Raw genomic sequence first — 22,083 nt, 5'->3', positions numbered from 1 at the left:
AAATTTTATTTATTCTAATTTGATTGATCAGAAGGTGATAATAAGTGTATATGATCAAAAATAAGTTAATTTGCGACTCTAAAAATTATCAATGTCTTATTACATTTTCATTTTGGAAATTTAATTAAGGTAAGATCGGAAAGGTAGGCCCATTGGGCCTTTACGCCCTCGGATGGTTCAACTAGAGTTATCCCCCTTAATTTCCGATTATCAAAGATGTCTGCTTCCGTAAACTTTTCTGCAAAATGAAGATGTGTTTAAATCCATGTGAACACCTTTGTTACCGTGTGGTAAGATTGGAATTCTGCAAATTGATGAAACAGTCGAATTTTAGTCACTGAAAAGACTTACATAAGCGTGCATCTTATCTGAATGGATGAAGTTTTTAATATGTCGGCAACAGACGGCGGATCAATGGGCAACAGTAGGAGAGATACTGTCTGGTGTCTGCAGAAGATGATCTAAGTCGAGACAGAGGTGTTACAAAGCGAACACCCCATCCACAAAATGTCTGACCTAACCAACATTACGGACGATAGCGGCATCAATGATATCGAACAGCGACTGATCAATGAACTGCCTGAGTCGACATTGTTTTGGTTTTTCACATCGATCGCTTTGGCACAGTTATGGGTGATTTACCTCACATTCTACAACTCACGCGTATTGGGACTAATCGTCACTGCTATAGCCAATAAATTCGTCAACTATGGCCACATCAAATTCGGTAAGATAATATTGAGTACAGTTTATCTTGTAAATAAAAAATCCAACATATGTTAGTTAAAGTGGGGCTGGTGTAAGCAGGTTGGGCACAACCCTGCATATGGGTAACAGTTACCCATTTGAGTAACAGTTACCTGTTTGCAGTAATCAATAAGTTACCTAATTGAGTAATTATGTGAAAAGAAAATGCATAATGTTGTTTTAAAAATTATTATCAAAAAAGGGCGTCATAATTTTTAGAATGCCTTACAACTGATCAAAGACTATGTTTCTGTGGGTGAAATATCAAATTCTGTTGTCTAACTTTGTTGTAATATGACAATTTAGGTGCTCTCCATTGACTTTAGTGTATAGCTATTAGGGAAATTCAGTGCAAATGTCATGGTTGAATGAGTTTTACATGTGTTCAATTTTTAGCACCATGGTAAGCAATGGAGGTGGTTTATTTTGTGACTTTAACCAAAATTGAGACAATGAAGTTTGTCCCATTTTGATTAATAATGTATTATGTTATGTTAGTAATGGTGACTTGTCAAAATTATTACGCCCTTTTTTGATAAAAAAGTTTAAAACAACTTCATCTTTTCTTAAAAAATATTTCTCATCTGGGCATGCAACTTAATGATTACTCAAACAGGTAACTGTTATACTCAAATGGGTAACTGTTACTCATATGCAGGGTTGTGCCCAACCTTGTAAGTTTATTCTGTCTGAGGCCCAATTTAATTTTTATTTGTTCATTTACAAGTACTAATATTTATAATATTACATACATCCTCAATACATTTACTTTATATTCACCTCTGGAATATATCATAGTCAAGCTATAGACGATGATGATGCAGGCAAAAAAAAAAAAAAAAAAAACATAGAAAAATAACTGACAATTTACAGACCTACAGAGACTTCCTTTGAAGACTACAAAGAGAGCGATGCTTAATTTCAAAGCCACACAATGTACCTTGATTCGTTTTATGTACATCAAATGACCAAACTACCAAATCATCCATTGTCGCCCAAAGATCCTCCAGTTTTGCTAGCCTGACATATGTTTTACTGTTGTGTCAGCCTAACCGTTGACTAAATAATTGATGTGTAACAGGAAAGGAGGAAATGTAACGGCCAGACCGGGATTCAAACCCGGGACCCTCTGAACACTAGCTGAGTGCTCTTCCGACTGAGCTACCTGGTCACCGATGATGGACCCAGTCCAATTCCGCTACACTCCTCCCTCCTTTCTCGAAGTCATCGACCTCGAAGACGTACGAGACCATTCCAAACACCACCATCGTGGGTTATTATAGTTGGGCGCCAATTCTGTAACAGGAGAGTCGAAAATGTAGCGGCCAGACCGGGATTCAAACCCGGGACCCTCTGAACACTAGCTGATCATGAGTGCTTTACCAACTGAGCTACCTGGTCACCGATGATCCCAATCCCGCTACAGATGTAATACCTGGATATGTTGAGTGACAGATATTATCAACTGATCGAGTGGTTTCGTCAATAGTCTGGAGGGGCGGCGTTTATACATAGCCTACCCAACGCCAGAGCCTAACTTGATTTGCAATCTTCTACTTCCAGAATATAACTTCTGTTCACTCGATTGTAGCTCTTCTACTTCTGAAAGCCCTTCCGTCTATAGGCTGGAAGATCTTCCGAGAAGACTTCTCTTCTAAGAAAAGCGCAAATCTAGTTGAGCTCTGGCGATAGAACAAGTTGGTGGAGTTTATCTGATAATGATCTTGAGTTTGCTAGGCAATATGGCTGCGCCTGATAAAAAAAAGCGTGTGTGGAAGATCTTTTGCTAACAGGGTACTGATGGACAATATAGACTTCATCGAGAAATACTTGATATTCATTATAAAGGGTAATCTATTCATGAGATTATATATATATAGTAAAAAAACTGGTGTTAATCCTGAGGAGGTTGTCACAAGATTATAAAGAATGTGAATGCACAGGGACATTAGACCCTGTCACCTGTTCGTTGGAACCCAGGGATTTATAAGTGAGACAAATTCTTGATTGGAACCCAAGCAAAATTAACAATGAGTCTTACAGCTTGTAAAAATATGAGAAAGTTAAGCAACTTTCAATTAACAATCATGAAATAATGACCCGTTTATTGGAGAAGAATGTTCGTACGGCACAAACTGTTCCATCTGCCAGTATATATAGACACATAAAGTAGCGATGATGAGAAAAGTTATCCAGTCTATACCGACTGAAAACACAGACAGCAGCTCATCGATGATGAGAAAAGTTATCCAGTCTATACCGACTGAAAACACAGACAGCAGCTCATCGATGATGAGAAAAGTTATCCAGTCTATACCGACTGAACGACCAGTGAATGAAAAGTTATCCAGTCTATACCGACGAAAACACAGACAGCACTAAGACCGATACTGAAACACAGACAGCACTCATAAAACACAGACAACAGTGTGACCACATTTATTACCAGAGCCATGGACTTCATTCAACAACAAGTTCACTTCTTTGAAGAAGCGTCTGTTGTAAAAACTGCAGGTAATAGAAAGTATGGACAAACCCTGCAGTTTTATGAATACGGTAATACCCGATCGAGTAGTTCAGGATAGATCTATCACACGTGGGTCACACATATCATACGATTTAACCCATGTCTACAAACCAATCAACTTGCGTCTAGCATTATATTGTAACCCATGGCCAGTATGCAATATGTATTGCGCAAGTTGCGCGGTGAGTACGTCACTGTCTCTGTCAACGATTATGCCATCATGATAGTAGAACTGGATATAATGACAATGATAGTAACACCAGGACCCAGGAGTGTCGAGAAGGAATCTCTTTAAAAATCAGTTGAATCATGCATAAAAATGTGCTTTATGTGATATAATAGTTTTATAAAATTAATTAGAAGCCTTGATGTCACTATTTTTCGATTTCATCGGATTATGAAAAAAAAATTGTTTGCAAACTTTTGAAAGAATCCACATAGCGGATTCACAGTGTGCAAACAGATTTGTTTTCATAACCCCAATGGAATTAATTTAAGGGACATTATTGCTTAATTTGTACAACAAATTCTATGTAAGAATTTTTTGTGTATAGCGATTAGCGAATCCATTATTGCGTCCATTCACCCATAATCTTATCTGAATGTTTTGCTATAGCTAGATAATAAATAGGGTATATTTAATTATATTTTCTCAAAATAAAACTTTGTTCCTTTGTTCTTTGTCATTTGTATTTCTGCCAGAGTAGTTGTAATGAAAGAAAATAATTCATAATGAAATTAAAACAATAATGTTTAATTCCAATCACTATACCTTATTATACAGCAAACTTCTTGTATAGCAAATGAAAATTGCATGTCCGTTGGAGCAAGCCTTACTCTATACTACAGTACTGCTCAATATGATGCATATGAAATTAGTCTAATGTAATGTGAATTTAGATAAAAGTTATAAATTACATCACTTGGTGTTGGGAGATTTGTATGAAATGTTCATCTAAATTTCTTCAGCTCTGTAAGTATATATCATTGGGATTTTAAATGATGAATATATATGTTAGAAAAGTGGAGGATGATCATACGTGTGTGTGAAAGTAATATTACTATTTTTTTTGTTAAATTACAGGTTCATTTTCCTTTTCTGTTCTGTCTGGAAAATTGATGATCCGCGACTTCCATCTGATCACTGAAGATTACTCGATTCGGGTCCAGTATGGCTTTATCCTATTCAAGTGGTGGAGAACATACACACCAAAACAGATCAATGAAGGTTTTGATATTTACCGTCTAAGTTTTAATGCTGCCTTGTTCTTGAAGCATGAAGACTGCTTAATTTATATTGCCATGATGTATGTAAGGCATCATACAACTGTATTGCTCTCATATATATATATATATACTAATGGGTGTAATATTGGTTTATCTGATGCAATACACTCATGTCACCTGAGGCAAACCTTAGGTTTTAACTACTACATCTTGTGACCCTTGGGTAAAATATCCCGATCTTTTATATCCACACATAAAGAGTTGTATAAAATATGATGACACATAGAGGGACGTACTGATTACAACGTCAAAAGAGTGGACATTTTGTTTATATCTATTCCAATAAATAATAGTAAACTCCTTTTGAGTTTAATATACCATGGGTGTGGTTATCACACTATATATGGTAAGCTAGAATAGGCACAAACAAGAAATGCAATTCTTTTAGCAACAACAACGTTGTTATGACGAATGCAAAAATATAAAAAATGCTAACGAAATATATCATTGCCCAGGAAGATCTACAAAGTGTTTGTATCATGTACTTTTTCTGAATTAATTATTAACATACTGGTTATTTACATTCTGTATTTTTTTTCATAGATTTATCTCATTTGGAGACGAGGGTATCAGTATTTCTGGATGGATTTGAATTCCATATTTACAATCGGTCTGGGAATTATGCTAAAATGGAGAAACTATTTCGGACAGGCACCTTTGACAGCTCCCCCAGTACTGAAAGTGAGGAAACGGAAGTGAATTTTGATAAGAAAAAGTAAGAAAATTTTATGTAATGTACATAATGTTGAAACATGGAAGGATCTGGGTGGGAATGGAAAAACGCTTGAAGTATTTAAAGTATTGAAGAATTCATTTACTTAGATATTTTTTCATTATATATATATATATATATATATATATGATAAATTTAAAGAAAAATCCTTACGGACGAAATCTATAAGAAATAAAAACAATAACGTCCATGTGATGGTTTCCATATACATAAAAAGAAAACACAACTATAAAACAGTTTTTTCCTCCCTAGCGCTTTCTCGGCTCATGCCGGTCTTCAGGGGTTTGAATTCTTTTATTTGTAAAACATGACGTCATAATACAATGACGTCATAGTAAGATTACGTCATGACATGGTACATAAAGATATTGTGGTTCTGGAAGAAACTAACAAAAACATGAGGACAAAATAAACTGAAGAACGGCATGAGCCGAGAAAGCGCTAGGGAGGAAAAAACTGTTTTATAGTTGTGTTTTCTTTTTATGTATATATATATATATATATTTATTTCACACATTTTTTTTTATAAAGAAATTCATTTGTTTGTTTAAAGTGAACAGTCGGGCAAGGATGGCTAAAGTCGGTAAAAATGGTGTGAATGTATCCAGTATAATTGGAAAAATAAAAATCTCTTGTCAAAATCTGTCTGCGTAGTATGGGAATTCTAAAACGTCCTCCCGGCTCACTATGTCCGTGGTTACATTTCCACACAGCCTCGCTTTCAATGCTTTCAACTTTTCTTTACTTTAATGGTCAGAACTGGGAAACTAAGCAGAACTTGACCGTCGTATTAATATGTGAGAACTTTTGGAAGGCCAATGAACGCATTTAGACTGGTTTTCTTTGCCTGACTATTCACTTTAAGAATCAGCTATTGTTAAATGTATATGAAAACTGATAATTGTGTTTATTTTGAGAAGGGCTGCAGCAACCGTAACCACAACCCACCATCTATGGCGAGACCTCATCCCTGTAACCAAGATAGAAATTTCATGTGTAAGTATTATTACATTAGATAGATTTAATTTCACAAAACAAATGATATCTGTCATTATGTGTTTGGTAATCAGGGTTAAAATACATTAATGTTTATTTATTAAGTCTTTAACTTGCAATGTTTCATTTAGTCCTTAACTTGGTACATAAATATGGTACAGGGTCGCTGTGTGTTTGGTAATCAGGATTAAGATTCATTAATGTTTGTTAAGAATTTGTTTAGTCGTTAACTTGGTATATATAATACAGGGTCGCTGTGTGTTTGGTAACCAGCTAGTACCTAATACCCTAATCGTCCACTTTGAGGAAGGACAGCTCGTGTACACTACCAAACCGGCATCCACACAGTCAGACCAGTTCATGCATTATCTGATTGGAAAAGCTGAAAACTTCAAAGTCATGTTTGTACCCAGTCCTAAGTATGCAGGCCCAGTAGATGAGTAAGTACTACGGTGTACTATTATGTGAATACATCTACCCATACAGCATATCATTACAGTAACATTGGAATTATTACAATCTCAGACGTTAGTTTATCAGTTATTGTACCGCACTTTCATTTAGAATGTTCTGATTGGATTAAACTTGATCACATGACATGGAATAAGTCAGATATTTTATAAGGTGAGGGAAACAACCCCAGGGAAATAACCCCTTGTAAGCTCTGCATGTGACAGGAAGTTGACGTCCTCTGCAACGTCAACCAACAATAGCAACATTATTGCTTATTTTTTGCAGCATGATGAATTTAGCAACATTGTTGGTAAATATCTTCATAAGTTCTTTTGAATAGCTTGTTGATATAACAAACTTTGTTTTAATTTTGTTTGGTATAATAAAATAATGATGTCCCTATGTGTTAGGATACATCTAGAATTGTCTCCATGGAAAGATTTATTTTCTCTGGCTTCAGCCTCAAGAAAATAACTCTTTCCAGGGAGACAATTCTAGAATTCTAGATGTATCCCTCCACAAAGTGCCATAATTGTATATTATTTTGAAACAATGTTATTGTATCGGTATCAACAATGAAATTTTCTTGTACTGGTATTTTCTGTAAATTTCTTGTCTGTTATACCACATTAACTTGGTAATATTTTACAGGCCGCCTCGGTACATGGGAGAAGGTTTTATAGTGTTACAAACCAGGGAAATCAACATTCATTACTACCACGATGAACCAGGTAAATTTTAATGTATAAAAACTCTTTTCCTTGCAACTGCTGACCGATAACTACTGTCTTATCAATCTGTACTTTATCAGTAAATTAGAATTCAAATCAGTCATCAAAACGTTGAAGAATAATTGTCATCCAAAATATAAAACATTGAAAACAAGTGACCCTTATATAGGATGGTTGACAGTAATTCTCCCTACTTTGCTAACCAATGGCATTCAGTATGATACTTTCCCTAAAACTATTGGAGGATCTCACTAGATACCCTTAAGCTTGGCTAGCAAAGCTGTATTTCCCCTTAGTGCTGATAACTGAAAATAGGAGACAATGATTATTGGGGTGTTTTGTTTAGGTATTGTGCTGTATGAGCCAGAGATCCTTGAGTTGATGATAATTGGAGTGTTTTGTTTTAGGTATTGTTCCATATGAGCCAGAGATCGTTGAGTTGGCTGACGGAGAGACTGTGGTACGACGGACATATCCCTGCTTTGGTATGGACATCAAATGTGGCCGCAATACAGATCTGAGTTATGGGCCCTGGGCTGATAGACAAAGGTAAGGAATTACTTATGTACTGTATATTTCGTGAATTTTGAAATATGTAGATCTTTTTCTTCGAATTTAAATTGCTTGCAAAGATACATTCTTAAAAGTTTCAAATTAAGCTGCTTTAGTGTCTATTTGTAATATAACATATATTTTGAAGACATTTAAAAATGTAATCATGTTATTTTGTGTTCATTAGTTAAATGGTTTTTCCCTATTTACTAAGTAAGTTTTTCCCTATTTACTAGTTAAGTACACAAAAAAGCTAGTTGACACACCTATGTATTGATGTCTGTATTTCTATTGTAGAGAACATCTGTACAAGTTTTTCTATCCGGCCGATTATCAGTCTATGGTACCTACACAGGAAGCCAAGCCGGGCGAGCGACGTCAGTTTAAGAGTTTTGAGTTCCGGATGAGTATGTTGGAAAAGGCTACCATAGATATCTTATTTACAAAACAGTCGGTGAGTAGCATCAAGTTTCTAAATTCAAGTTTGTTCATTTGTCTTGTAAGAATATGGTTGCAACAAAATGAAAGAATACTTGACTCTCTTCTAGTTACAGATAAAGCCTTAATGTGTGTGAAAGGTCTGTGTAAGTAAGTGTTCCTGCCAATTATGAAATTAATGTCTAGTGATTTATAGTTTTGAATATTGGTTGTTCTGTAGGAAACACAAGCGATACACATGAATACCAGCCCTGGATCCTATGTGGAGACCAATGTACCGTGGGTGATAGATGAGGATGGATATACAACAAAGACCAAAGGCCAGCTTCTACTCATGGACGCTACCACAAGTCTTCAGTATCGCTCTCTTGTGGAATGTGAGACATTTGAGGTACAGTTTGTTTAAGTCTTTCACTTTTCATTTCTTTGACAACTTTCCTTGTAAAGCATGAAACATTTTAGATATGGGGTTTCTTTTGTAGAGGTATTTCTCACTTATAATAAATTTAAATTAATTATATCTAGCACATTGTTTACCTTTGCTACTATGCTTGGATCCCTTTATAATGAATCATTATCATTATCCCTTTGTAATAATAAACACTCTGTACACAAAATGTGGATGTTCTAATTCATAACTAATGAATTGAAAAGTTATAATTTACCTAAACACATCAACAGAATATTTCATAGTGATAGAACTAGAAGATGAGTTAAGTGGGTTTTGTTTTGAATTGTAGTTTGATGTGACAGCCTCCTACCCATTAGTATGGAATGACCACCAGGACTGGCAGTGTGACTTTATCGCCTGCAAAGCCACCGTCTGGCTTATATTTCAACACAAGTTCTTCTTCGTAGGTAAGTACAATTGTTGAGTTGTACAGTGAAATTGATGTTCTGGCATTGGTCTACAAATGGTTGGCATACTTTTATCAAATCACAGTATCAAGCCCATACAAGAGTCATGTTATATGTATCTCATTCAAGTTTAAAGTAGCTAAAAAGCTACAAATTTAAACTGTTTAGCTACAAGTTTAAAATATTTGTTATATTGTTCCCACTTTACTCATCTTTAAACCATAAAGCATTACAATAAAACTGTAACACTTTATGGTTTGTAGGTGAGTAAAGTGGGAAAAATATAACAAACATTTTTAGCTCACCTGGCCCAGAGGGCCGGTGAGCTTCTGTCATGGCGTGGCGTCCGTCGTCCGTCCGTCGTCGTCCGTCCGTCAACATTTCCTTTAAATCGCTACTAGTCATCGAGTTCTGCATGGATTGTAACCAAATTTAGCCACAAATATCCTTGGGGGAAGGGGTACAGAACTTGTATAAATTTTGGCTCTGACCCCCCGGGGGCAGGAGGGGCGGGGCCCAATAGGGGAAATAGAGGTAAATCCTATAAATCGCTACTTGTCCTAGAGTTCTGCATGGATTGTAACAAAATTTGGCCACAAACATCCTTGGGGGAAGGGGGAAAGAATTTGTATAAATTTGTCTGATCCCCTGGGGGCAGGAGGGGCAGGGCCCAATAGGGGAAATAGAGGCAAATCCTATAAATCGCTACTTGTCCTAGAGTTCTGCATGGATTTTAACCAAATTTGGCCACAAATATCCTTGGGGGAAGGGGAACAGAACTTGTATAAATTTTGGCTTTGACCCCTGGGGGCAGGAGGGGCGGGGCCCAATAGGGAAATAAGAGGTAAATATTCAAATTCCTTCAGAATTAAACAATGAAATTCAGAAGACTTGACATTACAAACCAGGTGAGCAATACAGGCCCTGTGGGCCTTAGTTAACAAATATCTTAGTTTCAAGTTAGATCGTGAGTTCGAGGCACAGATAGGGCACGAATCAGTAAATTGTCATGCTTTGTTAAATTGTGTTTCTTTGATATTTAGTTTCAAGCAAACATTCAAAACAGGTAAACCAACCAGTACAACAGATGGAAATGGATGAGAAAGACTAATTAGTATAGCTGATAGATACTTTAAGCTTATGTTTTAGTTGGAAGGATTTAGTCTTTAAGACAAAAAAGTAGTAATACATGTAAACACATAGATGTACAGGATTTGCAATAAAATATGACATTTCTACACTTTGCAGATCTGATTGAAGACTGGTCCACAAAGATTGTGCCGGATCTTTATCATTTTGTGCCGTATACTTGGACCATCAATTTACTAATTAAGGACTTCGAGCTTATTACTCTGGCTAACGAGTACAACTGGATTGATACATCTTCCCAGAACCCTGAGAATGGTAACTACTTTATAATAATCTTCCCAGAACACTGAGAATGGTAACTACTTTACAATATTCTTCCCAGAACCCTGAGAATGGTTACTACTTTACAATAATCTTCCCAGAACCCTGAGAATGGTAACTACTTCACAATAATCTTCCCAGAACACTGAGAATGGTAACTACTTTACAATATTCTTCCCAGAACCCTGAGAATGGTTACTACTTTACAATAATCTTCCCAGAACCCTGAGAATGGTAACTACTTTACAATAATCTTCCCAGAACCCTGAGAATGGTAACTACTTTACAATAATCTTCCCAGAACCCTGAGAATGGTTACTACTTTACAATATTCTTCCCAGAACACTAAGAATGGTAACTACTTTACAATAATCTTCCCAGAACACTGAGAATGGTAACTACTTTACAATAATCTTCCCAGAACACTGAGAATGGTAACTATTTTATAATAATCTTCCCAGAACACTGAGAATGGTAACTACTTTACAATAATCTTCCCAGAACACTGAGAATGGTAACTACTTTACAATAATCTTCCCAGAACACTGAGAATGGTAACTACTTTACAATAATCTTCCCAGAACCCTGAGAATGGTAACTACTTTACAATAATCTTCCCAGAACCCTGAGAATGGTAACTACTTTACAATAATCTTCCCAGAACACTGAGAATGGTAACTACTTTACAATATTCTTCCCAGAACCCTGAGAATGGTAACTACTTTACAATAATCTTCCCAGAACACTAAGAATGGTTACTACTTTACAATAATCTTCCCAGAACCCTGAGAATGGTTACTACTTTACAATAATCTTCCCAGAACACTGAGAATGGTAAATATTCTTCCCAGAACCCTGAGAACACTGAGAATGGTAACTACTTTACAATAATCTTCCCAGAACACTGAGAATGGTAACTACTTTACAATAATCTTCCCAGAACACTGAGAATGGTAACTACTTTACAATAATCTTCCCAGAACACTGAGAATGGTAACTACTTTACAATAATCTTCCCAGAACACTGAGAATGGTAACTACTTTACAATATTCTTCCCAGAACCCTGAGAATGGTAACTACTTTACAATAATCTTCCCAGAACCCTGAGAATGGTAACTACTTTACAATAATCTTCCCAGAACACTGAGAATGGTAACTACTTTACAATATTCTTCCCAGAACACTGAGAATGGTAACTACTTTACAATATTCTTCCCAGAACCCTGAGAATGGTAACTACTTTACAATAATCTTCCCAGAACCCTGAGAATGGTAACTACTTTACAATAATCTTCCCAGAACACTGAGAATGGTAACTACTTTACAATATTCTTCCCAGAACCCTGAGAATGGTAACTACTTTACAATATTCTTCCCAGAACCCTGAGAACACTGAGAATGGTAACTACTTTACAATATTCTTCCCAGAACCCTGAGAACACTGAGAATGGTAACTACTTTACAACAATCTTCCCAGAACACTGAGAATGGTTACTACTTTACAATAATCTTCCCAGAACCCTGAGAATGGTTACTACTTTACAATAATCTTCCCAGAACCCTGAGAATGGTAACTACTTCACAATAATCTTCCCAGAACACTGAGAATGGTAACTACTTTACAATATTCTTCCCAGAACCCTGAGAATGGTAACTACTTTACAATAATCTTCCCAGAACACTGAGAATGGTTACTACTTTACAATAATCTTCCCAGAACCCTGAGAATGGTTAACTACTTTACAATAATCTTCCCAGAACACTGAGAATGGTAACTACTCTATAATAATCTTCCCAGAACACTGAGAATGGTAACTACTTTACAATAATCTTCCCAGAACACTAAGAATGGTAACTACTTTACAATATTCTTCCCAGAACCCTGAGAATGGTAACTACTTTACAATAATCTTCCCAGAACACTAAGAATGGTTACTACTTTACAATAATCTTCCCAGAACCCTGAGAATGGTAACTACTTTACAATATTCTTCCCAGAACCCTGAGAATGGTAACTACTTTACAATATTCTTCCCAGAACCCTGAGAATGGTAACTACTTTACAATAATCTTCCCAGAACACTAATAATGGTAACTACTTTACAATAATCTTCCCAGAATCCTGAGAATGGTAACTACTTTACAATAATCTTCCCAGAACACTAAGAATGGTTACTACTTTACAATAATCTTCCCAGAACAACTGAGAATGGTAACTACTTTACAATAATCTTCCCAGAACCCTGAGAATGGTTACTACTTTACAATAATCTTCCCAGAACCCTGAGAATGGTAACTACTTTACAATAATCTTCCCAGAACCCTGAGAATGGTAACTACTTTACAATAATCTTCCCAGAACCCTGAGAATGGTAACTACTTTACAATATTCTTCCCAGAACCCTGAGAATGGTAACTACTTTACAATATTCTTCCCAGAACCCTGAGAATGGTAACTACTTTACAATAATCTTCCCAGAACACTAATAATGGTAACTACTTTACAATAATCTTCCCAGAATCCTGAGAATGGTAACTACTTTACAATAATCTTCCCAGAACACTAAGAATGGTTACTACTTTACAATAATCTTCCCAGAACCCTGAGAATGGTAACTACTTTACAATGTTCTTCCCAGAACACTGAGAATGGTAACTACTTTACAATAATCTTCCCAGAACACTAATAATGGTAACTACTTCTTTTACAATAATCTTCCCAGAACACTGAGAATGGTTACTACTTTACAATAATCTTCCCAGAACCCTGAGAATGGTAACTACTTTACAATGTTCTTCCCAGAACACTGAGAATGGTAACTACTTTACAATAATCTTCCCAGAACACTGAGAATGGTTACTACTTTACAATAATCTTCCCAGAACCCTGAGAATGGTTACTACTTTACAATATTCTTCCCAGAACGCTGAGAATGGTAACTACTTTACAATATTCTTCCCAGAACCCTGAGAATGGTAACTACTTTACAATATTCTTCCCAGAACCCTGAGAATGGATAACTACTTTACAATAATCTTCCCAGAACACTGAGAATGGTAACTACTTTACAATAATCTTCCCAGAACCCTGAGAATGGTTACTACTTTACAATATTCTTCCCAGAACGCTGAGAATGGTAACTACTTTACAATATTCTTCCCAGAACCCTGAGAATGGTAACTACTTTACAATAATCTTCCCAGAACCCTGAGAATGGTAACTACTTTATAATATTCTTCCCAGAACCCTGAGAATGGTAACTACTTTACAATATTCTTCCCAGAACCCTGAGAATGGTAACTACTTTACAATAATCTTCCCAGAACACTGAGAATGGTAACTACTTTACAATAATCTTCCCAGAACCCTGAGAATGGTAACTACTTTACAATAATCTTCCCAGAACCCTGAGAATGGTAACTACTTTACAATAATCTTCCCAGAACACTGAGAATGGTAACTACTTTACAATAATCTTCCCAGAACCCTGAGAATGGTAACTACTTTACAATAATCTTCCCAGAACCCTGAGAATGGTAACTACTTTACAATAATCTTCCCAGAACACTGAGAATGGTAACTACTTTACAATAATCTTCCCAGAACACTAAGAATGGTAACTACTTTACAATAATCTTCCCAGAACCCTGAGAATGGTAACTACTTTACAATAATCTTCCCAGAACCCTGAGAATGGTAACTACTTTACAATAATCTTCCCAGAACACTGAGAATGGTAACTACTTTACAATAATCTTCCCAGAACCCTGAGAATGGTAACTACTTTACAATAATCTTCCCAGAACACTGAGAATGGTAACTACTTTACAATAATCTTCCCAGAACACTGAGAATGGTAACTACTTTACAATAATCTTCCCAGAACCCTGAGAATGGTAACTACTTCACAATATTCTTCCCAGAACACTGAAAATGGTAACTATTTTACAACATTCTTCCCAGAACACTGAGAATGGTACTACTTATGATATTGAATTAAAACTGCAGCTCTAAATGAATAGGATGCATAATCTATCTTTATTGGAAAATTAAAATTGATTTTATCCTACAGGGTCTAATTTTCCCTTTGCCTTTAGCCATGATTTTGGCTTTTTTTCATAAAAGTGTATTAGTGATTTCTTATCAAAAGTATTCAAAATCTGAGAACAAGAACGAAAGTCTGAAGATAATCTAGGTATCATACAGATTTTTAAAAATTCATCCAGGAAAGTATGTTTAACTTTCATGATAAGGACTCTAGGAATATACTGTAGTTTACAGATATTTACAATTCAGCAGAACTTTAATTCTACAATGAAGAATTTGTATATTCTATTTTAATTGTTAGTACTGCCAATCATATCCCCGGTAACAAGTCCTGTGTTATATTGTTTACAGCCCACATAGCTTTCTGTGGAGAGATCTTGGATCTATCTCTAGTACTGCCGTACCATGATTACTTACCACCCACTGTTCATGTAGAGTTCCTCATCAAGGTATGTCTTTATTTCTTTTCTTTATAATTATTCTATTTGAAGTCATTTATTAATTGTACAGTACATATTACATACATTTTGATAAGCCCACTTACGAACATCCAAACAGATGCAGAAAGAAAAGTGAAAGTTTGCATTCTCTTTGTTTGAAATGCTGATATTCTTTAAGAGGATTTAAGGTGTATGTATCAAGCATTGAAATAACTATATGGGTGAAAATTTAAATTAAGTGGCATGTTATTGTTACCTATATATGTCTGGTTCCCTCCAGAAATTTATATCTTACAAAACATTTCTTACATATTTCTTAAATGATGTTTTAACCTGAAAATGTATCAACTTTTCTTTTCTTATATCAATTGTGAAACAAGTCCTATAAATTACTTTCACTGGCCCAGATGTAAGCATGCAAGGAGTCATAGAGTGGAAGGAAACGGGTATGCCAGGGACTGAATCTTGGCCATCTAGGTGTCAATAATCTAGGTTAATATGTTTTACCTTTTTTAGGGTGAGAATGCTTTCTGTCGACTGTTTTTGCCGGAGAACAATACAAGCAGACATGTGGTGATGGCCATAGCTGAAAGTATGAAGTTGATGGATAGGGACGGTAACATCATGGAAAATCCATTTCAACAGCCAGGAAAGAAACAATGGAGGAGGTTCACAGCTACATCAGAAGGGTAATTACAGAAGAATGCTCGTTAATATTCTTTGTTTTCACCATATTAACAGTCATTTACTTAATAAATGCTAATTATAGAAGTGCTAGTAGGGAAAAATCTGGTTATCATAAATAGTACCAACATGCATACAGTCAGTACTTGACAAATGACCAGTCACTTTACTATGACAAGACCTTACATGTGATAAAAGATAATCCAATTTATATTTCACTTACATGCAAAACTTTAGATGGAAGGCACATGCAGGAGACAAGACATCTAAATAGAAAACATGTATATGGATGGGAACTGCTATAAAAAAACTGCTGCATCTGTGGTATAACTGAATGAATATAACTGAACATTGTATGTTCATTGTGTTTAAGACAAGATTGGATAGATTGTTGGCACACCTCCAATGTAGCCCTTAGTATCGGCTACACCTACCACCCCATGGCCCTCCTGTCCAAGGCCCAGTCCACCCCGACTCTGGAGGGCACCATATCTACCCCAGAGCTAGAGGAGGCGCTCCTTATACCTCTACGACCACTGAGGAGCGAACAGAAACGTAGTCAGCCCCCTCCAAACTTTGATCCCGGAGATATGGCGGCAGATTTGATCGCTGTTGAACTAGAGGTTGCTCCATCCCTTCTGTGTCTATATGGCCCACTGCTTAGAAATTTTATACACGTAAAGGTAGGTGAGTTCTTCCTCAAATATGTGATGAATTGATCTTATCAAGTAATACCATTTTAGATGGGTTTTTTTTTGAGATTCTGTCTGTTGCTATAAAAGAAAGTCAATACATGTATATCAACAGGAATTTAAGCTTGCAACTTGTAAAGATACAAATGTTGAAAAAGTTTCCGTTTGTTGAAAAAAAAAATTCACTAACAAGACTTGTCTTTGTGTATAAAGGAGAATTACCTGGGCGAGGATCAGGTCTTCACAGACTTCCATGACCTGGGTACTACCAGGAGCTCAGGGGATAATGTAGCCATGGGTCCTTTGTCAGCATCAGATGGTGGTGAAGAAACAGAGCCTTTTGATGCCAGAAAGTACCGGCCTTTCTCTGTCACAGTGTCTGTAACGATCCACGATATACATGCACATCTTGTCAAGGTTAGAAAGACTTTTATCTATCCCAAAACACCAATACATTAGTTTTTGTACGCCTCCACCATAAAATAACAAAGGGGATAAAGTGGTATCCATGTCTGTCACATCTTGTTACTTCCTGACACATTACATCATGTCGCATCATATTGTGTCCCATCCCGTTGCGTTTTTTCAAATCCTTTCCAAATGATGAGGCATTTCTGTTTTATCGACAATTCTACTACTTGTAAACGTTTCTATGAGAAAAGTAATGGACAATTCTAGTACTTGTAAACATTTCCATGAGAAATGTAATGGTTTAGATAATGGCTGGGGTTTTCTTGTTTGGTTTAAACATTATTTCTTACCATCTAACAGTATTAATAGAAAGGAATAACATTGATATGGAAAAGGGATGTTGGTGGAGAAATGCTGGTATGATAAATATGTTGGGTGATGTAAACTAATAAATGATATAACATTTTACAGAACTGCAGTATAGATGATCTACCTTGCCCCAGTATTTATCTAGAAAGGTTGTGTTTTGAGCTGGATAAAAACTTCAACGAGACTAAGTTACAGCTCCTTTTGTCACCTGTTATTTTGGTTGCCAAGGATACATTAGAGGTAAGTTACAGTTCCTTTTGTCGCCTGTTATTTTGGTTGCCAAGGATACATTGGAGGTAAGTTACAGCTCCTTTTGTCACATACCTGTTATTTTGGTTGCCAAGGATACATTAGAGGTAAATGAAGACTTATAAATAACATGTTGGATTAAAGTTAGTACAACAAAGTATGGAAAAATGGTAATTTTTCCAGAACCTTTTCAACTTTGCTATATTTTTAATCAAGTAGTACATTTTTCTGTGTAGAATTTTTCTTTAGATCTTCACCATCAGCCAAGATTTAGTATTTGAAAGTATTTATTGTGTGAAAATATAAGATGCACCATATAAATTGATGTGAGTAATTTACATAAAGTTTCAATACAGTTATTCATAAAAGAATGATTTTTATGTTTGAATTTTCTTAACTAATTGAGAAATGTGCTGATCTCTACCTTTATATTTCACAGCGAGATGAAGGTGAAGGTCACCTTAATGTGGGTCACTTGGGGTTGTCAGGGTTACAGGTCAGAGGTCATGCCATGTTTTCCTTGGAGGGACTGCCTTTGGATTCTGAGACATTAGAGTATGGATGGCTTGTGGAGGCTATCATTGGAGATCTTACAGGCAAACTCACCTGTTCACAGGTAAGGCTGTTCACAAGGATGACTCTGATAGTAACATAAATGTAGATTTAAAAGGGGGCAAGGTTGTTCTAAGGAGGACACTTGCACTCTCTTTTTCTGAAAAAAATCATGCATACAAGTGGTAGGGAGTTTGACCTAAGAATCAGATGATTGGGCAGTTGAACCATTACCTTTTCTTGCTTGACTGGGGAATTGAATTGTGGCAAAATATTTTACTGCTGTGTTACTAGATCACATAGTGAAGAAAATCTGTTAATGTATAGCATGATTTTTATTTTGTTATGCAGACCACTTCTATTAACTTTTAATAGAATAGGTAAGACTCCTACTATACGAAAAAACTTAATATTTAGTAAACAAACTAATACTACATATTTTGATGATAATTTCATCACATTCTCATATATCAAGATCCTCTCTTTGCTAAGAACTATATTAACTTATTGTAGGAAGTTGACAAAATACACTAATAATTAATGTATGTACCATTAATTTTTCTGAGCAGTTACAGAACATTGTGGAGTTCCTACAGACGTTTATTACCCTGGTGGAGGATCCAGAAAACAGCCTACAGCACCCTTGCTCCTATCGGTTATGTCAGCATATGCTTCCCCAGCCACAGTGTCGAATGCTGTCTAAGTATCGTTTCTACTGTCCATCGTCCGAGGACATCAAGTACAGGATGACCAGGGTCTCTCTAGACTCTATCAGTTTCTTTCTGGTGGAATCTGGTACAGCATTCAATGTACAGGTAAACACAGAATATGTGATGTCTGGTACAGCATTCAATGTACAGGTAAACACAGTATTTAATGTCTGGTACAGCATTCAATGTACAGGTAAACACAGAATATTTAATGTCTGGTACAGTATTCAATGTACAGGTAAACACAGAATATGTAATGTCTGGTACAGTATTCAATGTACAGGTAAACACAGAATATCTAATATCTGGTACAGCATTCAATGTACAGGTAAACACAGAATATGTAATGTCTGGTACAACATTCAATGTACAGGTAAACACAGAATATGTAATGTCTGGTACAGTATTCAATGTACAGGTATCTAATATCTGGTACAGCATTCAATGTACAGGTAAACAAAGAATATGTATTGTCTGGTACAGTATTCAATGTACAGGTAAACACAGAATATATAATGTCTGGTACAGTATTCAATGTCCAGGTAAACACAGAATATGTAATGTCTGGTGCAGCATTCAATGTACAGGTAAAGACAGAATATGTAATGTCTGGTACAGCATTCAATGTACAGGTAAACACAGAATATGTAATATCTTGTACAGCATTCAATGTACAGGTAAACACAGAATATCTAATATCTGGTACAGCATTCAATGTACAGGTAAACACAGAATATGTAATGTCTGGTACAGTATTCAATGTACAGGTAAACACAGAATATGTAATGTCTGGAATAACATTCAATGTACAGGTAAACACAGAATATGTAATGTCTGGTACAGCATTCAATGTACAGGTAAACACAGAACAATTTATGTAATGTCTGGCATCCCGGACAAGTACCCTAGTTGTGCCTTTTGCTGTTGCGGACCTTCAATTTTTTTGAATTTTTTCTATTACTGTTTTTCAGTTTTACAATACTCGCATACATTTTAAGTTATACTTGAATAGTTGTTACTTTGACCGTGATGTATTTGGGGTTATACCAACTGCGGAGTGCAGGGGATAATGCCACGCTTTGTGGCTCCTTATTTCTTTAGAATAGGCAATTTTGGAATTAGAAGCTAGATGCAGTTCACAAAATTAATCTTTCCATATTTTAATGCCAAAACTTAATTCTTTATTGAGGACTTTGTCACTCAATATGTCACTCAAGATTGGCAAAATTTTAATGTTGTTATTAATTGTTTAGTTTAAGATCCTGTATTTAATCCATTCAGTAGAACATAAAGTTTTATTGCTTTTAATAAAATAGGTAAAATGTTGTTTAAAGTGTAGTAATTTTATAGGTCAGTATAATAATAAATGATAATTTTATAATTCTGACAATGTTTTTTTCTTTACCAGTTGTACCCAATAAAGATATCCACGTGTAACCTCCATGGGACAAACACACGAGCAGGTATTACGGGTAAGATAGAGCATGTATCCTTCACTCAGTACATCTCGGCCGCAGCCCTGCACCACAAGGATTGTAAACAGGACCACTCTAACACATGGCTGGAGTCGGGAGGGCTCACGATGGGTCCGATCGACGCAGAGGCCGCTATGGCTCTCCCTAATCCAGACTATCATGAAATCCAGAATCTGTTTCTCAAGCTACATGATAAGAAAACCAAGCGGCTGTGGTTTCTTTGGCCAGTGGAGACAATGAAAATCAGCTCTGCAGTTGTAGGCAAATGTGGATGTCATGGAGGTTGTACATTTTTCGGCAATAATAAAAACGGAATTGGATTCTTTAACCCTCGACGGACCAAGGATATGCCATTTGCTGCAGTGCCGCAGGTTTCTCCTGAAGGTCATGACCCTGGATTTGGACAGAGTTTATTGTTCAGGGATAAGTTAGTGTTTGAAGTGTCTCCATCAAATGGCGGATTATCACCTCATAAAGGTCGTGGGTTCGCATTTACGCGAGGCTATATGAGTGATATGACAAGTCCCGAATCGCCAGCCATGCACTTTAATATCACAGAGGATATTGGTGGTCTGAGTCAACCTGAGTCGATAGGGACAGACAAACAATGGACAACAAGCAGTGCTGGTCAGTCAGTTACCAGTACATTAAAAAGTAATGTGTCAAACCAAACAATGGCCAGTAGTGTAAGTGGACACCAACGGACTGCCCCGTCCGGCTCAGTTCGCTCAGGGGACAGAGAGACACTTCAGTCAAACGACTCGGTCAGTTATATATCAAGGAAAGGAAGCTTTGACGATACCTCACTGCGCAGTTCAAAGTTCATGACACCCTCTGATGGACAGAGTATAGAGTCGCATAGTCCAGGTATAATGAGGAAGGGGACGTTGAGTTCCATCCCTAGTCCAGAGTTACTCAGACATAGTAGTGGCCCTAAGGCTTACTCCGTAGCCTCCCTGGAGAGTGAACATTACTTCTCTGCGGAAGAGGAGATATCTACACTACGACCTAACAGTGGACAGTTTTATTCGTTTGATGATTCCTCTCAGACGTTACTGGACACTGGAGTAGATAAGACTTTAACACCGGACGATAAACCCGAGGACCAAACTGTGATAAGTGTTACTCCAACTGTGATAAATAGACGTTCTAGTGATGCATCCACAATATCGTACGAATCCGCCCCGACGGATCAAAGTGATACGGACACTCTCTCAGGACCAGACATCCCGGACAATGTGTCCTTGGTTGACCTCCATAGCCAGGTCAATAAACCCATTACCAAATCCCCAGTGTTATTAGCATGCTACTCGAGACACCTTACTCAGGTGCAGTGTCATGATTGGTACCAGCCTTTTTCTGACAAAGGGAAAGGTATGTCAACCCAGAATGACCCTTCCCTGTATTCTCTGTCGTCTGCGGGACAGTCTGCCCAGTATGTCCATGGTCCTGCCTGTGTGCCTCACTTCATTAAGGTTAGACAAGGCTTCAGTATCTCTCAGATGAGGACTCTGGAACAGGAGGATATAACCAGGGGTACTACAACACCCAAGGAGCGTATGACAGAGGAGGGCACGACTGGCAAGGGCAAGGACACCATAGAAGGTAAGTAGGTCAGGCAAGGGCAAGGACACCATAGAAGGTAAGTAGGTCAGGCAAGGGCAAGGACACCATACAAGGTAAGTAGGTCAGGCAAGGGCAAGGACACCATACAAGGTAA

General features: G+C 36.7%; 1 protein-coding gene across 1 annotated transcript in view; it reads left to right on the top strand.

Annotated features, from left to right (window-relative positions):
* Window positions 1–215: 215 nt before the first annotated feature.
* Window positions 216–22,083, top strand: part of LOC138327806 (bridge-like lipid transfer protein family member 1) — an 83,463-nt gene continuing 61,595 nt past the window's right edge. The window contains exons 1-19 of the mRNA XM_069274193.1: window positions 216–727; window positions 4,359–4,502; window positions 5,105–5,276; window positions 6,215–6,290; window positions 6,540–6,730; window positions 7,395–7,474; window positions 7,882–8,023; window positions 8,324–8,480; window positions 8,685–8,855; window positions 9,205–9,322; window positions 10,571–10,726; window positions 15,133–15,230; window positions 15,738–15,910; window positions 16,279–16,588; window positions 16,811–17,014; window positions 17,480–17,617; window positions 18,066–18,242; window positions 18,748–18,993; window positions 20,297–21,968. Of these exons, the coding sequence (XP_069130294.1) occupies window positions 508–727; window positions 4,359–4,502; window positions 5,105–5,276; window positions 6,215–6,290; window positions 6,540–6,730; window positions 7,395–7,474; window positions 7,882–8,023; window positions 8,324–8,480; window positions 8,685–8,855; window positions 9,205–9,322; window positions 10,571–10,726; window positions 15,133–15,230; window positions 15,738–15,910; window positions 16,279–16,588; window positions 16,811–17,014; window positions 17,480–17,617; window positions 18,066–18,242; window positions 18,748–18,993; window positions 20,297–21,968 (4,645 nt within the window). The 5' untranslated portion in view covers window positions 216–507. The remainder of the gene's footprint in view (window positions 728–4,358; window positions 4,503–5,104; window positions 5,277–6,214; window positions 6,291–6,539; window positions 6,731–7,394; window positions 7,475–7,881; window positions 8,024–8,323; window positions 8,481–8,684; window positions 8,856–9,204; window positions 9,323–10,570; window positions 10,727–15,132; window positions 15,231–15,737; window positions 15,911–16,278; window positions 16,589–16,810; window positions 17,015–17,479; window positions 17,618–18,065; window positions 18,243–18,747; window positions 18,994–20,296; window positions 21,969–22,083) is intronic.

The sequence above is a fragment of the Argopecten irradians genome, chromosome 7, assembly GCF_041381155.1.
Source record: "Argopecten irradians isolate NY chromosome 7, Ai_NY, whole genome shotgun sequence".
Classification (NCBI taxonomy): Eukaryota; Metazoa; Mollusca; class Bivalvia; order Pectinida; family Pectinidae; genus Argopecten; species Argopecten irradians.
Note: the sequence above shows the minus strand (reverse complement) of the source record. Positions and strands in the feature narration are given on the sequence as shown.